General features: G+C 43.5%; 1 protein-coding gene and 1 long non-coding RNA gene across 6 annotated transcripts in view; one reads left to right on the top strand and one right to left on the bottom strand.

The window, feature by feature from the left end:
- Positions 1-146: 146 nt before the first annotated feature.
- The window catches only part of LOC6737452 (capon-like protein), a 45422-nt gene continuing 27977 nt past the window's right edge, over positions 147-17591 (bottom strand). For 2 of the 5 annotated variants that reach the window (XM_039294295.1, XM_039294294.1), the window contains exons 3-10: positions 17445-17516; positions 16721-16816; positions 16492-16659; positions 8438-8642; positions 5517-5623; positions 4592-4762; positions 4392-4514; positions 2359-4121 (exon numbers count right to left, since the gene is read on the bottom strand). In XM_039294295.1, coding sequence (XP_039150229.1) covers positions 3090-4121; positions 4392-4514; positions 4592-4762; positions 5517-5623; positions 8438-8642; positions 16492-16659; positions 16721-16816; positions 17445-17516 — 1974 coding nt within the window. In that variant the 3' untranslated portion in view covers positions 2359-3089. Of the gene's footprint in view, positions 1911-2358; positions 4122-4391; positions 4515-4591; positions 4763-5516; positions 5624-8437; positions 8643-8817; positions 10235-13221; positions 13353-16491; positions 16660-16720; positions 16817-17444; positions 17517-17591 lie in introns of those variants that run through there. The other 3 variants (XM_016171210.3, XM_016171213.3, XM_039294293.2) reach the window with 3 other exon arrangements.
- LOC123327236 lies at positions 15013-16204 on the top strand. The gene is made up of 2 exons (XR_006541809.1): positions 15013-15335; positions 15410-16204. It is a non-coding gene; the product is annotated as an uncharacterized LOC123327236 (long non-coding RNA).

Genomic DNA, 17591 nt, shown 5'->3' with positions numbered 1-17591 from the left:
TTGTCTGCTGGCCCCGCTGATATGCAATGCCTTTCTATTACATGCAAAGCGCGTTAAATTAATTGAACTGTAAAGTGCAGCAGCAGCAGTGGCGGCAGTGGAAGTGGAAGTGGCAGAACCTGGATAAGGACATGTTGCCCAGCATGTTGCATTTAATTTTTATTATTTTCACTTTATTCTATTGCGTTGAACCAGAGCAACTTATATTTATTCAACTCGGTTAAGGGCTAGGCTAAAGTAGCTTATAAAAACTTTTCCTATTTGTCGCAATTTTTTGCGGAATGCATGGATGTACGAGTATGTGTGATGTGTGAAGTGTGCGTGTGTTTCTGTGTCCTGTTTTTATGCTTAGTACAAATTTCAGTTTCAGTCTCAAAAATCGATTTGCATAAATTAACTAAAACCATTTTACGTAAATTAATTTGTGTTTTTGTTCTGGCATCTATAAATTTCGTACCTAAATTGCGAAAATGTCATAAAATCGTTAGGAAAATCGACTTTTCATTGTAATGCCGCGCAATAAACGGAAGAGCTACCAAATAATGCAATAAAAACTCCACCGAGTTTGATGATGATTGAAAACCATTTGGCCGGCTTTGGCTCCACTCAAATTTGAATTGCATAATTTCGTTCACCCCGATGATTGTCAGTGTTTCGCAGATATCTCTGCATATTCAACTATCCCTATCTGGCTATACTATCCCTAACTTAACCCATCAAGGGTGAAGTGCAATCAGTACAACACCTTCGCAGCTACCCACCTAAGTTATATGTGTCTAGCTACCCTACGAACCCCGCTTTTTATAGCCAACAAATCCCCATAAATTTTGAGTAAATTGCTTATACGCCGCGTATGCCGCAAGTTCGGTTTGCACTTCCCTCAGCAGCTGACTTAAATTTATAGAGTTACCCAAATAAAAAACGGGGGAAAAAACGGAAAGGAAGGGACTGCCAAGCGTAAAAGTAGAATCGATTTATGCATAAAAACGGTGAAGCTGGCTGAAATTTATGAATATCAAACATTTGATCTTTTTGGTACTGGCTGCACCGGAAAAGCTCCTTCCTGCGCTTTCTGTTTTTCCCGTTTTCACCGCTTTTTCTGTTGAATCAGCTGCTGTGGTACTGGCCCTTGTTTGCTTAGCTTAATAACCAGTTTTTCTCGTACACGAAAAGTTGGTCAAGTTAATGCTCTTTTGGCTTTTGGCAGTAGGTGTGTGTGTGTGTGGTGTATGTATGGTTGCCTACGTGACGTTTGATTAATGTGCGTTGCTTGTTCGCCTAATGAATTGGCCACAAGATTCTCACCGTGTTTTCTTACTGGCCCAAATACTTCTATTCAGTTAATACTTAAATACACATTGAGCTTACGTTTTATGCTCGCTAATTGACTTATGTCCTATGCCTGTTGCATGGCATCTCAATGAGCATGTCGTTACGTTCCGTTCCGTTTTGTTTCTTTCCGCTTCGTTTGGGTTAATTTGGTCCTTTAGTCTATTGGTTTTCATACTAGCTAGCTAGCTATGCCTACGCAGAAATTTATCAAAGCTACACTTAGGGCTATGCTAAAAACTCACTTAACAGCTAATAAACGCACACATTACGCGAATCCGAGGACGATGATGTGAACAAGGACCTCCTCAGAACGTTGTCACTTTGCCCAGCCGCATGCCGAGCAATTTACGACGCTTTTTGGCGCTCAGCTTTGTCCAAATGGTGCTGCTGCCCTCCACCAGCAGGAACTCATCGCATAAATCATCCGTCTCCTTGGCGATGCCGCCGTAGAAATGATCCTCCTGATACTTCTCCGAACGCGAATCGCCGGAAACGAAGCCGCTCTCCGGACGGGACAGGGATGCGGTGTGCCAGGGTAGTTGTTGGAACCATCGGGCCACTTTCGCCGTCGACGATAGCTGCGGGAAATGGGAAATGGAAAATCGGTGGGTGTGGTAGCGTTAAGCGTGGTGGGGCAAATACGTTAAAGTCAGTGTGTAAATTTATGCAAATGAGTTATGTGCGCAAATTGCTGCCCACCAGCGAAATCCGTAGGCAACTGGGACAGAGGAAAAAACTGGGAAGAAATTCAACGAAAGCCAACTGCCGAGTAGAGTGAAAAATGGCGACACTTGTTTTTGCTTCTGTTCCTTGGGCCATGGCATCGTTTTTCATTTATCCAGGGAGGGAAATTCATATACTGACCGTCCCACGGGACGGATGCTTAATGCGCTTAAAAGTGTGCTGCATGTTTTTGTGTCGGAAAAGTCATTAGGGAAATTGCCCAGTCTGGCGTTAACTTTCAATTATCAACGACAATATATGAAGTATGCATATACATATAAACGAATCGAAACAATCGCCAAGGGTTTTTACATAATTATGCGATTTTTATTATTATTTCTGGTTGTTTGCCGTTCATTTTTGCCGCCTATATTCCATATTCAAACGAATATTTAAAATTGTAATTTACACATAACTCTCCAGCCTGGCAACTAATTATTGCATTCCCCATGATTATTGCATTTTTGCGAATAAAGATTATGCGGGTCACGCATGAATTGAATTAAAATACAACAATTTACAAAAATAACAGTATTGAACTTAATCAGTTTAGACTAGACTCATTAGCTTAATCACTAGGTGTATAGATATAGTTGTTCATTTAGGGGAGAGAAAATACTTTCAAACGATTATTGCGAACTTGAGTAAGTTTCTTCGTTGCTGATATGCTAAGATTATGTTTCACAAATACTTTTACTTAAGGTTTATCGCTGCTGGCCCGGAAGCTAACCAAACTTTCGAGTATTATAAACTTTCGACTTTGGCACAGTTTGAGCTAGAAGATATTGCTAAGTAGATATACATGTATATATTACACTTAAACGGACGTTGAGCTGGGCAAATAATTGGCACACTAAACGCCAGCGATGCGTTCTGCTAGGACACCTAAAATGCAAAACTAAAGTAGGCTTCCTTTTCTCCTAAATTAATACTGTTGCACCCACTCATTCACTCGATCCTCATGCACGCCCACTCCCACTCTTCGTATCCTTTAGCCTATGACCTGGTCCACTGGGAGTTTCGAAGCCCTGCTCCTATTTGGTGGTGTGCCTGGCCCAGGTGGTCCTCTGCACCTGGCTCATCATCTGGCTGCGATTGGGCACCTTCTCGCTGGTGCTGCGCGTGATGAAACTGGGCGTGGCCGATAGCTTCCTTTGGTGACCCGCCTCATCGGTGACCCTCAGCAAAACCGTATTGAATCGCGTTTCCCGACTGCTGCTACTATTGCTATTGCTATTATTGTTGTGGTTCTGGTTGCCATTGCTGCTCCCAGGACTAATGTTGTTATTGCTGCTCCTCAAACGTGGCGAGGATGGGGAGTCCAGGGTGGAGGAGCTACGACTCGTATCCCGCGTGCTGGTCGATCCTCCACAGGCCAGTCCAGCCAGATTGCCATTGGACACCGCCGCCTTGAGTTGCTCCTCCAGATTATTCAGATTCTGCTCGATGCTCAGGCGTATATCCTCGTTCAAGGACGAACTCCCGGCGAAGGAATTCCGATTCATGGTGCCCAACGGTGAGGGCGTCAGTGTTCCCGTGGCCGCCGGTGAGGTCAGGAAATTGAAACCTCCGGCTCCGCCAGCATTGTTGTTTGGCGTGGCCGGTGTGCAGGATAAGGGATTCACATAGAAGAAGGAGTTGTGCGCCGAGGCCGAAGGCGTTGGCTGGCTCTGGCCAGGATTGGCGTTCAAGTTCAGAGCCTGCAGGCGATTCAGCAGCTCCTGATTCACCTGGAACAGATCCTTGGACAAGGCGTCCTGCTGCTGTTGTTGCTGCTGCTGTTGCAGCTGATTGCTGATGCTCTGCAGCGCACTCATCGACGGATACGGACTACTGCCCCCCGCAGCGGGAGGGGGCGTGGCCGCAGACGGTGCCGCCTGCGTTTGTTGTTGCTGCTGCTGCTGCAGGTTCTGGAGGTGCTGGCTCTGCTGATTCAGGCCACTCAGCTGGTGACTCAGCGAGGTCAACTGCTGATTGATGCTGCCAAGATTGCTGATCTGTTGGTTGATCGTGGCCAGATTATTGTTGTTGCTGGTGGCCTGCAGCAGCATTTGTAGCTGCGATTGCTACACGAGGGAAAGGGTGAAAGGTCAAGGGACATTAAGTTCTTGAGTTCTCTCTCAATCAATCAACAACAACGACAACGAGAACGCACAACAAAAACGGGGCAACTATTGATAAACACTCGTGCAAAAACAAACGGCAGCCAAGAAAAACAGAAACAAAACTCATGCAAAAAGGCCGCACAGCTTGAAAAGGCTCGAAATGAGCGCAAATTTACGATCGCATAACTCAAAAGCCTATATAGCATATATAGTAATCGGCATAATCCTCACCTGTGGCGCCATTCCGATATTGGCCGACGTGAGTCCGGCTGTCTGCTGCTCGTTGTAGGCTCCCAAGGAGGCCAGGTGCTCCAGGAGCTCGCGGTTCTGCTGCAGCAATTGTTGGGTGCGCGCCTAAAGGATTACATACATCAGGGGTTAGTTTGATATCTTTATAAGGACAAAAGCTTTTCTAAAGAGGAAACACCCACCTGTGCCTCGATGCGCGCATTGGTCTCCGAGATGAGCTGCTCCCGCACCAGCATCAGTTGGCCCAGAGCCTGGCGCGTCTGCAGAGCCTGTGCCTCCAGCTGGTCCTTCAGCTGGGTGATCTCAGAGCGCGGCGAGGAAGGTGAGCCTGGCGACTTGTCGTCCACATCGCACTAATGGAAGCGGAAGGTATAAAAAAATATTTATAATATTTATATATATAATATATTACATTTTTATACTGAATCCTGCTTTATGCACAATGCTTTAGTCAAAAACAAAATATTTTAAAACAAGGTCAGGGACTCTATTAAATGTTAATGTCTTCTATGTATTACGAGAGTTCAAAGAAAATGTGTTTTGCAAAATATGATAAACAAGCTTGGTATGTTCCTTGAAATGTTATGACTTTTCTACACCGTTTCAATTAATATTCTAGTTTCACTGTATAATTATTAAGCCATCAAAAATGACATGTTTGTCGCATGTTTCTTTTATAACCATAAGAACATGTGATCATTTCACTGAAAAATGCTATTAAACTGACACTTATAATTGTAAAACTGTGCTATTTACAAGCGAGATTCCTTTACTTTTTATTCCCAGTTTAGCCTTGACAGTTCTCGGGGCCACCGAAAAGTTATTGAATCTGAATTTTATTGTAGCTACAGCTTGTTTACCCCCCACTTCTGGCCGAGTTGGTTAGGTAAACAAAGGGGAAATATTATTTTATACATTATGACCTAAACAGAAATGCCAGCCAGCAATGGGCCACATTGTATTTGATTTCATTTCGAAGATTTCGCCTCATTAAAATTCACAATTGCCGGCATTTTAATTGCCCTGCCAGGATATGGCAGTGATTTCGCTTATTATTAGCGGTCCATTGACCACAATTATTATAATGGACATACATAAGTTACTCACCAGCAGGCTGTTCGATTTGCGTAGACTCGAATGCGATGGCATTATATCCAAGTGGTTCGGCCGCTGCGGCTGCGTGTGGTTCAGATCGGGCGTTATGGCCAAGTGCTCTAAAAATAGTGAAATAATTAGATTTGCGAACTGAATTGCTGCTGGCTGGATGATGATGGCTGGCTGGTTGGTTCGTTTGTTGAGCAAGTGTGCCGTGTAAGACCGTGCTCGATCGACCTCCAATTTGTCAAGGTCGCGGGACACCCACACGGCCCACCTGGTGGTCTAGTGCCCCACGATCCGCTCTGGCGGCCACTTTCGCGCTTAATTTCCCATTAATTACAGCGTCTAGAGTTCGATATTTGTTTTGATTATGCTCTGGCTGTATCGAATAAATAATGATACAATTATCTAGTCGCTTGTGCATTCGTTACGAATGCCATGATGATCAGGGATAATGGTGATGATCTTGAATAGAGACGATGGGGCGTGCGAAGTTCACTTCTGTTTTCGGCTGCCATTTGAGTTTGATTTGTTGGCAAATATTTAAGAAATTTCTTCTCAGAATTCGGGTATCGGGCGCCATAAATTCATATAAAGGTTGGTAGGTATATATATAGGTATATATACGGCAAAATATTCGTTTCGCACCTGGGGCACGTGTTAATTGCCGATGAATTGCTACAAGTGCTGTAAAAATCCTTCACAGCATGTAAATTAATTTGCTGTTCCGCATGATTTTCACCCGCCAAGCATTTTGGCAAATAATTGTTGGAATTCGCCAGCCTCGATTCCTGCTCATAGCGAACAAGGATTCTGCTCGGAAAAACACATGTTGTCTCGTCTAAATTTAAACACTATCTATTGTCGAATTTTTACAACCCAAATGACCCATTTCGTGGAACACATCATACTCAATTAGAGAGCTCTTGCCAAAACAGCTGCAAAACGATTCCGTGACATGGAACAACAATTAGTAATACAAAATGTTCAGCTCTTACTTATAGCCATTCTACAGTCTGATGTGTTTCAGATATACTATTTTTGCAAATCGTGCGGCCAAAGACAATAAATGGTGTGTTGATTGATGTAATGGCGTACTTATTACACATACGACCTGTGGTCGCGGCAGGCCAAAAACAATATACAAATTTTAATAATTTTGTTTTGAGGTATATACAACGATTTGTGTCTGTTTAAAGTTTTTCAGAACTGTATAGGTAAATAAATAAAATTTACAAAGTTGGCAGGAGTCTATACAGATAAATCTTCACCATTAGGCGATAAATTCTGAGGGTAAGGAAAAAGCTTTTCTAAAATATTTATATATATTTATGAGATGTCAATAAACTATAAGATACTTCTTCTCGCTTTAAGTTCCCTGAAAAGTGCAGTTTTAGTTTATAAATATTTTCAATCAAGTTAGCTGTGGCAAATTTCTTAACCCAGCATAATCTCAAGCATCTGTGCCAGGGTATTGAACTTTGAACTTGGCTGATCAAATCTTTCTAATCTCAGCAGAATGTCGCCCAGACATAGACAAACACCCGCGTTCATTATTTCAGTGTCGCGTCGCTGGTTTAGCTACTTAAAAGTCAGCCAACGCTGGCGGGAAAATTACTATATAGAGAAAATTACAAGACCTCAGATGGGATGGTGGCTGAGATATTGAAATAAATAAATTATTTTTGGCACACAACTGCAGGGCACGCCCACACACACACACACAGGCACACACTTTTGGCCACCACGTGAATGTTTCGTGGTCTCGAGTGTCGCCTGGTAACAAATTCGGTTTCAGTTTTCCCGAATTGAATGGTGATGCCATGGTTATGATGAGAGTATCAGCAAATAATCCATCTCCGATAAGTAGCTACCTTTGGCTCGTTTTCCCACTTGGGTGTTATTTATATTTATATTCTCGGAATTTCATGCCGATGATGTCGCTGGATGGTTTTAGACAAAAGATTGCAAAAAGAATTGCTTTTCTCGTGAGGTTTTCAATATTATTTTATTTTTTCCCCTCTTATTTTTGGCAGCAGCAACGCGTTGATGACGTCAAACTACGCCTTGCCAGTGTAAGAGTGTTCGCTGGGGGGGAGGGGTGAAAATGGAAGGGGGGAGGGGAAGGAGGCAGGTTGGTCGGCAAGATGGAAAACCGCACGAAGATTATTGAAAATTGAAGCAATATGTGGAAATTGCTTAACAGCGTCGAAGTGTATGTCGAAAGCTGCTGCTTCTGTTCTCGGTACTTTTATTCTTATTTTCACTTGCTATTATTTTTAAATATTTCCATCTCATATGCGCAGTCATATTTCGTACTGAACTTTTTACTTTAGCAGTTGTCTGTTCAGTGTGGATACTCATGTATGTACACAGTATACATATATCATGTGTGCAGTTGCAATTTGTATATTTACGGAAATAAGGAGAAGAAAACACAGCAAAATGTTAAGCCAAATAAACAAGATTGTGTGGGCCTACCTGAAATACTAAAATAATAAACTAAAACTTAGTACATTCTATCTGATAATCTAGCCGAAGTAATGGCACTTTCAGGTGCTTCCTATTCCGATTAATTTTAAAGACTTAACCGGAAAAATCGCTGCTCTCCCCTTCTGACAATCTCCTCGGAGAATAAAATGCAATTTAAATGCAAATGCCTGGCTCGCCGCATCGAACTGAATTCGAAATTAAAGAGCAGACATTTGCATGGGAATGCAAAAATGAATAGGAAACTAATGCGACCAGCGTCCAGACTCCAGAGATTCACCCAGGAAGCTGGCAGCCGACTGCGACGACAGCCAGAGCTTTTCATTTATTTATTGGCCAGTCAACGAACCATTTTCGCCCCCCATTTTTCACCCAACCGCTGTTTTTTTTTTTCTTCTCTTTTCCATTTTACACCGAATGAATTTTCCGCCGACACTCACCTTTCTTGGGCGTCTCGTTGTCGCCGGCGCCGCGTTCACCATCCTCGGATAGCTGCTGCTCGCTGATCTGCTCCACGTCCAGCAGCTCCGATGAGGATATATCGGAGCGTTCGTCATTGGGTTCCAGGGAATTCTTATGAAGATTAAATTTGTGGCACACTTCAAAGGCTTGTCCCACGGTGCGAACGATGCGCATCGCCTGAGACTGCAAAAGACGTAGAGATGGTAAGGAAAGGGGATTAATTTAATTGCATTATGGATACCACGCAGAGTGGCGGCGCCACTAAGATATAACAATCCCACCCAGCCAACTCCCCACTGACAGCAATTAAGCAGCTACTGCACATTACGCATACGCCCCGTTGTTGCATTGAACCCACCTCCGGATCGCTTGTCGCACAGCCGCAGGAAATTGCATCCTTTGTGCGATTATTGCATAAATTATCACAGTCCGCTATCGCTAAGCCCCCTCCGCTTCGCTCCAAGGGGGAGCTGCGACGCCTCTGTCTCGCCTGCCGCTGTTCGCTGAGTATGAGTGGTAGTATTTGGTCGCCGGCAATAATGGGTTCCCGGAACGATAGCTTCTTGCGCGGCTTATCGGTTTTGGGGCGTTCCAACATAATGCTGCCATTAGCATTGCCCCCTCCACCGCCGCCGCTGCTCAGGCTGGAGCTGCTCTGCTGATCGCTGAGACTCTTGCGCCGCTGCAGCTGATGACGCTGCTCGGATCGCTGGTGGAGGAGATGTGCGCGTCGGAGCGCCTCCGGCGATGCTTCATAGTGATCGCCGGGCAATCTCTTAAACTTCAGTCGCGCTTTCAGAACATCTCCATTCGATTGGGCAGCAGTGGATGTGGAATTGCTGGCCTTGTGACTGGACTTGGCCACGGGCTGCTCCTTCTTTATAATGTACACCGTGTTCTCATCGTCATTGAAGAGTATGTGCTTGGGCTTGTGGTCTATGTAGGTGTCATCTATGAAACGTGGTGGCTGACTCACAGGACCTCCTCCCGTCGCAGGAGCCATCTCCCGCTCCACACAGCCAATAAGTTCTCGAATATCCAAGCTTTTGTTGCGCGACAGGTGCTTCTGTTTCTTTTTGTGCGAAGGAACGGGAGATTGCGGTGGCTTATCCTTAAGCTGCAGATTCTTATCTCCCACCAGGATATCACGGATGAGACCACCGCCACTGCGGAAGATGTTCTTGTGATAGTGCACCTCCGACGATTTCTCAGCAGGGGGAACCGTGGAAACAGAGGCCTGCTGCTCCGCCGGCTGACTTTGAACCTTGGTCATGTTGACCTTGCTGCGACTTCGCGTCCAGGGCAGGAAATCAAAGGCCTTGGTTATGGGACTACGTGGAACGTGGGCGGAGCTGTCCGGATGGCGCTGCTTGTGCGGAGCAGCCATGGCGAGGGTCTTCTCGTGCTTCATGGCCACAACAGGCAGCTGGACAGAGTTCGGTGATCCGCGAAAAGTATCCGCAATCCGCAAGGTCGTTAGCTCGCCAATTTGTCACTGTTCACACTAAGTTCAATGCTGTTTAATGCTGTATTTTCTTCACTGTTTTCAATCGTCCAATTAGTTGGCTATTAATTTCATAATTGCTTAGGGTTCTGCGGCTGCCTCCCTTGATCCAGGTTATTCACACACCGCCGATGCGCCATTTTTCACACCTGCCAGGTGCTATATGCATTGTTTATGTTTCTCTTTCGCCTTCAGGCTGTTGTTTTTGAAGCCGTTTCTTTTGCGTGTTCATTTATTTGTGTATTGAATTATTTGCAACTTTTCATGTTGCCTACATATCGGCAAAAATATATACATAATTTTTTTTTGGGTTATTTTACCGAATATTTCTGCCGCGTGCACGCCCGCGATTTTTCAGTTTCAGAACACCACCCCCTCCAAAAAAAATACAAAAACTGTCAATCTGATTTGGGTATTGTTATGGTTAGTCAGCGGGCGAAATTTATGTCAATCAACAAGCGAATGACTTGCAGCGGTTTGCTGTCAAGTGAATCAGTGCCCAGTTGCAGTTTCATAAGCATCGAACTTTGAAGGTTGATATAAGCAACACTTTTAATGATTTATTTTAAGAAACAAAACACTCCATCATACCTTTGATTCGGTAAATCTCTTTACTTTAACCTATATCTTTATAACATAACATAACAACATATAAAATTTAATCCACTACATATATGTAAAAGAAACAGCCCATCAGTCACAAAACATTTTGCCAACATTTGCTAAACATTTTCCATTACTAATTAAGGCTGAGCAGCCGAATAAGTTTGTGGTTTCGCCTTTCAGGAGAATCCCGGCCAGAACTTGGCCACCACTCGAGCACTTTGAAGGGCTACTTCAGTGGCGGCAGGTTGAGCACTCGCCCGAACGACATTAACAACACATCAATTTGAATTATTTTGACAAGGAGTGACAGCACTTGTTGCGCAAGTTGGCAAACAAGTGAAGCGAAGCATGCTTACAACACGTTCAATATTTGGGTATTTGTGGGATACAAAACCAACTCGGCCATTTAACAGGGCTCTCAAGGTGAGTTTACAAGAGGCGTCGAATCGTCTCACTTGGCCGCTTTATCAGCCAGTTGAACGTTCCGTTCCAGCATTGCGCATACGCCACGTGCGCCATGGAAATCCGTCTTAACGAAGGTGCCAACTGATTGTCTATCTCGACTGAATCACTAAATCCACACACTCACACATATATATCTCCCTCGCGTGGCTTGTGCAATTTCGCATAAATCAAATTGAAAACTATAAAAAGTAAACGGATAAAGTGTGTGGCAATTTACATTCGTTACAGCGAAACCAGAATGAGAACTTAAATAAATATGAACGAGCGCAGAAGAAAATTGCGTGGCATTTTCGTGGAAAACTACTTGAAAATTTATGGCGTTAAGAATGACTTTTGTTAGCTCTCGTTTTATGTATTTATTTGAATTTTAATTTCCATTTTACCCAGCACAGCAATCAAATCACTGGCACTGCCACTGCCAGTCTGTTTGTTTTTCCCGGGCTCGTTCGCCTGTCATAAGGGAAAATTTTTACAGAGAATATCTTTGTGCCTGGCCTGGCTTTTTAGCACCGTTTTTAATGGCATTGCCATTGCCTCCGGACTGCCCTGATATCCCCGTGCCATCTGGCCAGTGTTTACTGTGGCCATAAGTCGCCGGTGGTCACGATGCTGGACTCGCAGCATTCGGAGGCAACCACAGAAGCCACTTCCGCAGCTGCAGTTGACCACAGTTGGCCACAGTTTACCACAGGGAAAACTGCAGCTCGTAAATTCTGCACATTGTCACGTGGTCCAGATGGGTGGGCATGTTGCTACTACCCCTCTGCTAATGAAGTACTCATTAGTCATGCAGGGGCTGCGGCACTTGAAAATTCAACTTACACACCGACGAGTACAAACGATACAAAAATACCCAAAGAATATAAACTTAAGTATTTATAATTCGGCACTCGAACAAAGCGAGAAACACCTGCACACCGCACAACCTGCGTCTTTTGCACTCCTCGTTGTTCGATTTTAGAAATACTTTAAAGTAGGCTATTAAAATAATGGATCTATTTTGGCTTTAAATGCAAAAAAATAAAACCAAACGAAGCGAAACGAAACGAAACAAAACAAAGGAAAGCGAGTCGAATGCCGATGGGGGCAGCCATTTTTGGGAATATGAAAATCGAAAGAAGGAAAAATGAAATAAATGAAATAATAAGGCACGTTGTGGTTTTCCCCGAGCCAATGGCTTTGCCAAATCCAACAGACAACAGGTAAATTAAAAATATTTCACCATTTTCTATGAACTATTCGAAACAAAACTTGAGAACAAAGTTATGTTTATGAAAATTCCATTTATATTTCGTGTTTATTTGGGAATTTTCAGCTGTCAAATTAGCTCTAGCTTGTTTATTATACTAATACGAAATATAGATATAAGTAAATAATCTGTGCAGCGAAAGGAATCGTAAATATTTCAGCCATAATATCACGTGTGCGTTCGAGTTATTGGCCATAATTCTATTTATTTATACCAGCCCCCTAATTTCCGTGGACTACCTGTAGTGCGAGTAGCTAATTAACAACTAATATGCATAAACAGTGCGTTTTTTGGAGAAGTGTACGTCACTGAGCTAAATTTGGTCAAGAATGAATGAATATACTCGTAATGAATATACTCAAGAAAGAATATATAAACTAATGATTTTTTTTCACAATCTTTTGGCCTGGTACTAAAATTGTATCACTGCCCGCACTTTGCAAACTTTTTCGAGTGGCTTGTGTTGCGGCTTTCCGCTGGCAATTAATTTTCCAGTCAATTTTCTGCTCTCGTGGCTCATTATTCAATCCTTAGCATTGTTTAAAAGTATTATGTTTGTGCTTTTTCCTGGCCACAAGCATTTAATGGCGTCAGCAGTCGAGATGGCAGAGAAAAACAGAAATTCGCATGACAAAACACTTTTGTGACTTGATTCCTGGGAACGATTATTTCCTATCACATTTTGAAACATTTCATTTCTCGCCCCACTGGGAATGATGATCTATGGGTGCGTTTAAATATTTTCCTTAATCTGTGACATTGCCAGAATTTATTAATTTCATTGGCATCAGGCGATGTTGAATTTTTTTTTTTTATTGAAGGGGATGTTGTTTTGCAGGTGGCAGAAATATTCTTATAAATTTAATTAAATTTATTTTCTTTTGGTTTTATTATTATTATCATTTTTAGCACGTTTCACTTCACGAACACTCACGCACTTATTGCATAATTTGGTATATTTTGTCTGTGATCAAACGTTTTGTGAATCGCCGCACGTCTGCAAAGGGGCGCCGTCTAGAACGCACTGGACAAAGACCGAAATGGGAGAGGAGATGGCCGATCGATGTGGATATATAGATCGCATTGTAGCCGGCTAAATGGAAAAGCTTTTCCCGCTAAGCTTTTCCGCTCAGCTGTTGGCCACATCTACATGGCTACATGCTGCTTTTGTTTTGGTTTTTCTTTGCCGTTCCAACGAAGCCATATTGCGAACCGATCGGCGAAACCCCCTAAGGCCGGTCCAACTCGGCGTATGCGTGATTGCAGGCAACGCTGTGACGCCACTGCTTTGTGTTTCGCGGAAGTAAACAAAGCGGTATCTTTCACTTGTTTCGGCCATTTTCCGTTTTGGCCATTCCAGCTTAGCCATTAATCATATACCTTTTATCGCTTTGTCTGCCCGAGTTTGTGTTGTATTCAGCTTCCAAATTGCGTTGCACTTGGCTGTAACTTGTACAACAAATGCCTGGATGGTACTTGTATACTTGTAATGCCTGTCTCAGGTGCAACGAAGCTTTCCTCTGACGCACACGGCGTATGCGCGATTTTCGACACGTGCACTCGTCGTGTGGATGATAATGCCGCTGTACACATATGCTTACTACCCTTCTACCTCTGGCCTTAATTTCTTGTGTGTCACTTGTCAGACGTTTTGAGAAACCAAAAATACATCGACTTCGTCTTCTGATGTATTGGAATTTTTTCCCCAGAAGTCCGCTTGTTAATTAGAAAGGAAAAAATAGAAATGCCAACTTGACATTGTCTACCGACTGAAGTTGAAGGCCAGACGAATCTTTTTTGCGTTCTCTCGTGCTCTTTAATCATAAATTTGGTACATTTCTGACTTGGAATTAATCAGGAGACCGCATTCGGATCGAAATCAAAGCAAATGCATTTCCCCCAGGCGACCACAAAGTAAAATCTGATTTATTTATTTGGCTAATCTCGGCCGTAGCTTAATGGGGGGCGATGTCGCCGCGCAAATGGCCGAATCTCTGCCGATCCACTGGCCATAGTCATAGCCATATAACACGGAAATGGATGTGCCGGCTGGCCAGCAGACTGACGGACAGTTGCGACTTACTTTTCGCCGGGCTTGTTTAGATCCCAGTGCGCTGTAATGGCCAATGAAAAATTGGTCTAGACTCGGCCAAATTGACAATGAAAAATAACCATGGAATGATTGGTTCGATAAATAGAAACCGAATGCGAGAAGTGATGGCGAAAGTTACACAAATGGTTATAAGCTAACAAAATGGTATAAAATTAAAAATTAAAATTTGAATAACTTGCACATTTTTAATTAAGTAAAAATTGAAATTTACAACCATAAATTTTGATTAATAAACATTCAAAAGTTTTAATGAATTATGCTATATATTAGCGCAGTGTTTACTTACACATCATAATGTGCTATATTTTTGTATCTTTAAAAAAAATTAATTTTAATTAGCCTGCTTCCGAAAAATTTGTGTTCCCAGTATTTTTCCACCCACTTTTAGTCACTACCAATTAATGGAAACTAGATCAAATAGGACGCAATTTTAGCACATCTAATAAACTGCACTTCGCTCTTTATAGCGTGCATATTTTTTTGTTTATTTGCTAGTTGTTTTCGTTTCGGTTTTCCAATGCTGGATACTAGCCAAAAAGCTGCATTTTTTTTTTTTTTTTTTTTTTTTTGGATATATTAATTTAAAAACTGTCCTTCGCGGACAATCATTAAATTTGATGACTAAACTTAACGGTAGAGAATTAATTGATTACATAAATTGTTGCGAAACTATACAATAACTGTCGATATTGTATGTATGATGTATATAATAATGTATGTATATAATTTAATTTAATTTGCGTGTCTAATCCCAGAGAGGTCCAAAGGGTGTGATCGGTGCAGCCTCCTTGTGCGTTGACTGGTGTCCAGCAGGTCTTGTGCCAGGTTGTTTGGGTGGTCTTGAAGCCTCTGCATGTACTGCCTGCTGCTTTTCTTAATCTCATCCTTCACCCAGGGGAAGCTGAGGACCTCGTGTATAGTGGCATTATCGTGGAAAGGGTGAGCGTTTGTGACTGTGCGGAGCGTTTTGTTTTCGAATGTCTGGATAATGTTGATGTTACTTTTCGATGCAGTGCCCCACAGTTGAATGCCATACGTCCAGATTGGCCTTATGATCGCTTTGTAGATAAGGAGCTTAGTGGAAGTCGGTAGCTTAGATTGTCTGCCCATCAGCCAGTAGAATTCACGGACTCGGTTCTCCGCCTGTTTCCGCTTCTTTAGCAGGTGTGGTCTCCATGTAAGTCTCCTGTCCAGTGTAAAGCCAAGATAATTTGGATTGGCTACCTCTGGGATTGGGAACCCGTTGAAACTGACTGGTGGGCAAGTGCCGCGTCTAGTTGCGAAGGTGGTAGCGGTTGACTTGTCGCTGTTTACCGATATATTCCATCTCGTGTGCCACGTGTTCAGTAGATCTAGTTGCTCCTGCATAGTCTGGGAGGCCTCTGCTGGGGTATCTGCTGTTGTTAGGAACGCAGTATCATCGGCGTAAGTGGCTGCCATAATGTACTGGCTCGGTATCACCGGCAGGTCAGCCGTATACGCGTTGTAGAGGAGCGGACCGAGAACGCTTCCTTGGGGAACTCCTGCACGGGCTTCTTTGACGTCTGAGCGCGCTTCTCCACACCTGACGGCGAATCTTCTGCCCTCCAGGAACGATTTTAAGAACTTGAAATATGGCTGGGGCAGGCCGTTTTTGAGCTTTAGGAGGAGACCGGGGTGCCAAACACGATCAAAGGCTTGCTTAATGTCCAGCATTACTGCTAGGCAGTATTTCTTATTCTCAAAGGCGTCCAGGATATATTGCGCTACTCGGTGGCCTTGCTCTGGTGTCCCGTGGCGGCGCCTAAAGCCAAACTGGTGATCAGGGATCAGACCAGCCTCCTCAATCACCGGCAATACTCTGGTCAAAAATACTCTTTCGAGTATCTTGGAGAGTACTGGTAGTAGCTGCATGCCACTAGACAGTTTGCACAAGAGCAGGATTCCTATTTTTAGAGATTCCATGGATGGCGATGCGGGATGCAGTGCGAATGGTAATCGTAATGTCAAGTAAGTCACATGTTGTCCGCGAATTATGCGACTTGCGGACATAAACAATTCATTGAGCGGGGTAAAATTAAAAGCCTAGGGCAAACATTCGAATCTGGAAACTAACCTTTTTGTGACTTTTGAAGACGGAACACTTGAACGTATCCGTGCTGGCATCGCGCGCTATGTAGCTGAATATCTTGAGATCGCTGCTGTCGTGGGACACGTAGAATATTCTATAGATGGGATGATTGAGCAACTCGATGTCCTCGGGGTCATTGGTCCAGTTCTTTTTCTAAACAACAAGTAGTTAGTTTATACCAAAACATATATATGTAGTTTAGGCATTGACTTACTTTTCGACGACGCTTTTTAAGCACAACGCGCACGCCATTTACCGATATGTGAATGGTGACCTTTCGCTTCTTCAGATTCTGCACTTTGCACTCGTACTGTGGGGTAGAAAAAAACTGTATAAGTTTTTCGCCGAAAAGGGGCCACGTAATTCCAGAATTTTCAATTAACATTTGACTGCCTGTGACGGCTCGCCTAATGGCACAGACATGACAATAACAAGCGCCAAATTTACCACGTCTTCCCAGCTCCACTTCTCCATTCCCATCAGCTGACAGACAGGGCTAATACACAATAACCCACATACTCACACAAACCCCCAAAAGAAGGGAAAACGCGGCTAACTCAGTTTAAGCCAGGGCACGCACGACTTCTTGGAGCGATGGAAAAGGGCAAGAATAAACAAGCCTCGTTACTTTTTATGCTACTAGAATGGTTTTTTCTCTTCGAGCCAGCTTCCTTCTGCCTTTTGGCCATATGTACATATATGTGTAACTGTAATCAAAGTATGTGGCGCTGGCAAACGCAAAGTGTTGCCTGTTTTTTTCGGGAACTGGGAGATGGTTAAATGTGAAACCTTGAAAACCGCCTGCAGCCCGGATAAAAAGTTTCTTTAATTGGCAGCCGGAGATGCGAATATCCTACGCTCGGAAATCTGTTAACTTTTCCACTCGCCACGCTTCCAAAATTCATTTGCGTGCCACGCGGCGTATGCGTAATACTCACCCTTATGCGTCGCATGGCCTGAACAATCTCGGCTCGAGTGTTCGGTCGTGGCACCTCTTCCCAGCCAACGAACTGCAATGGAAATAAAGGATATTTGTTATTGTTGACTGCTCAAACAATGGCCACAAAGGATTTTCCTGTTTGCCC

This window comes from Drosophila simulans, chromosome 3L (assembly GCF_016746395.2).
Source record: "Drosophila simulans strain w501 chromosome 3L, Prin_Dsim_3.1, whole genome shotgun sequence".
Classification (NCBI taxonomy): domain Eukaryota; kingdom Metazoa; phylum Arthropoda; class Insecta; order Diptera; family Drosophilidae; genus Drosophila; species Drosophila simulans.
This window is presented reverse-complemented; position numbering and strand designations above follow the sequence as displayed.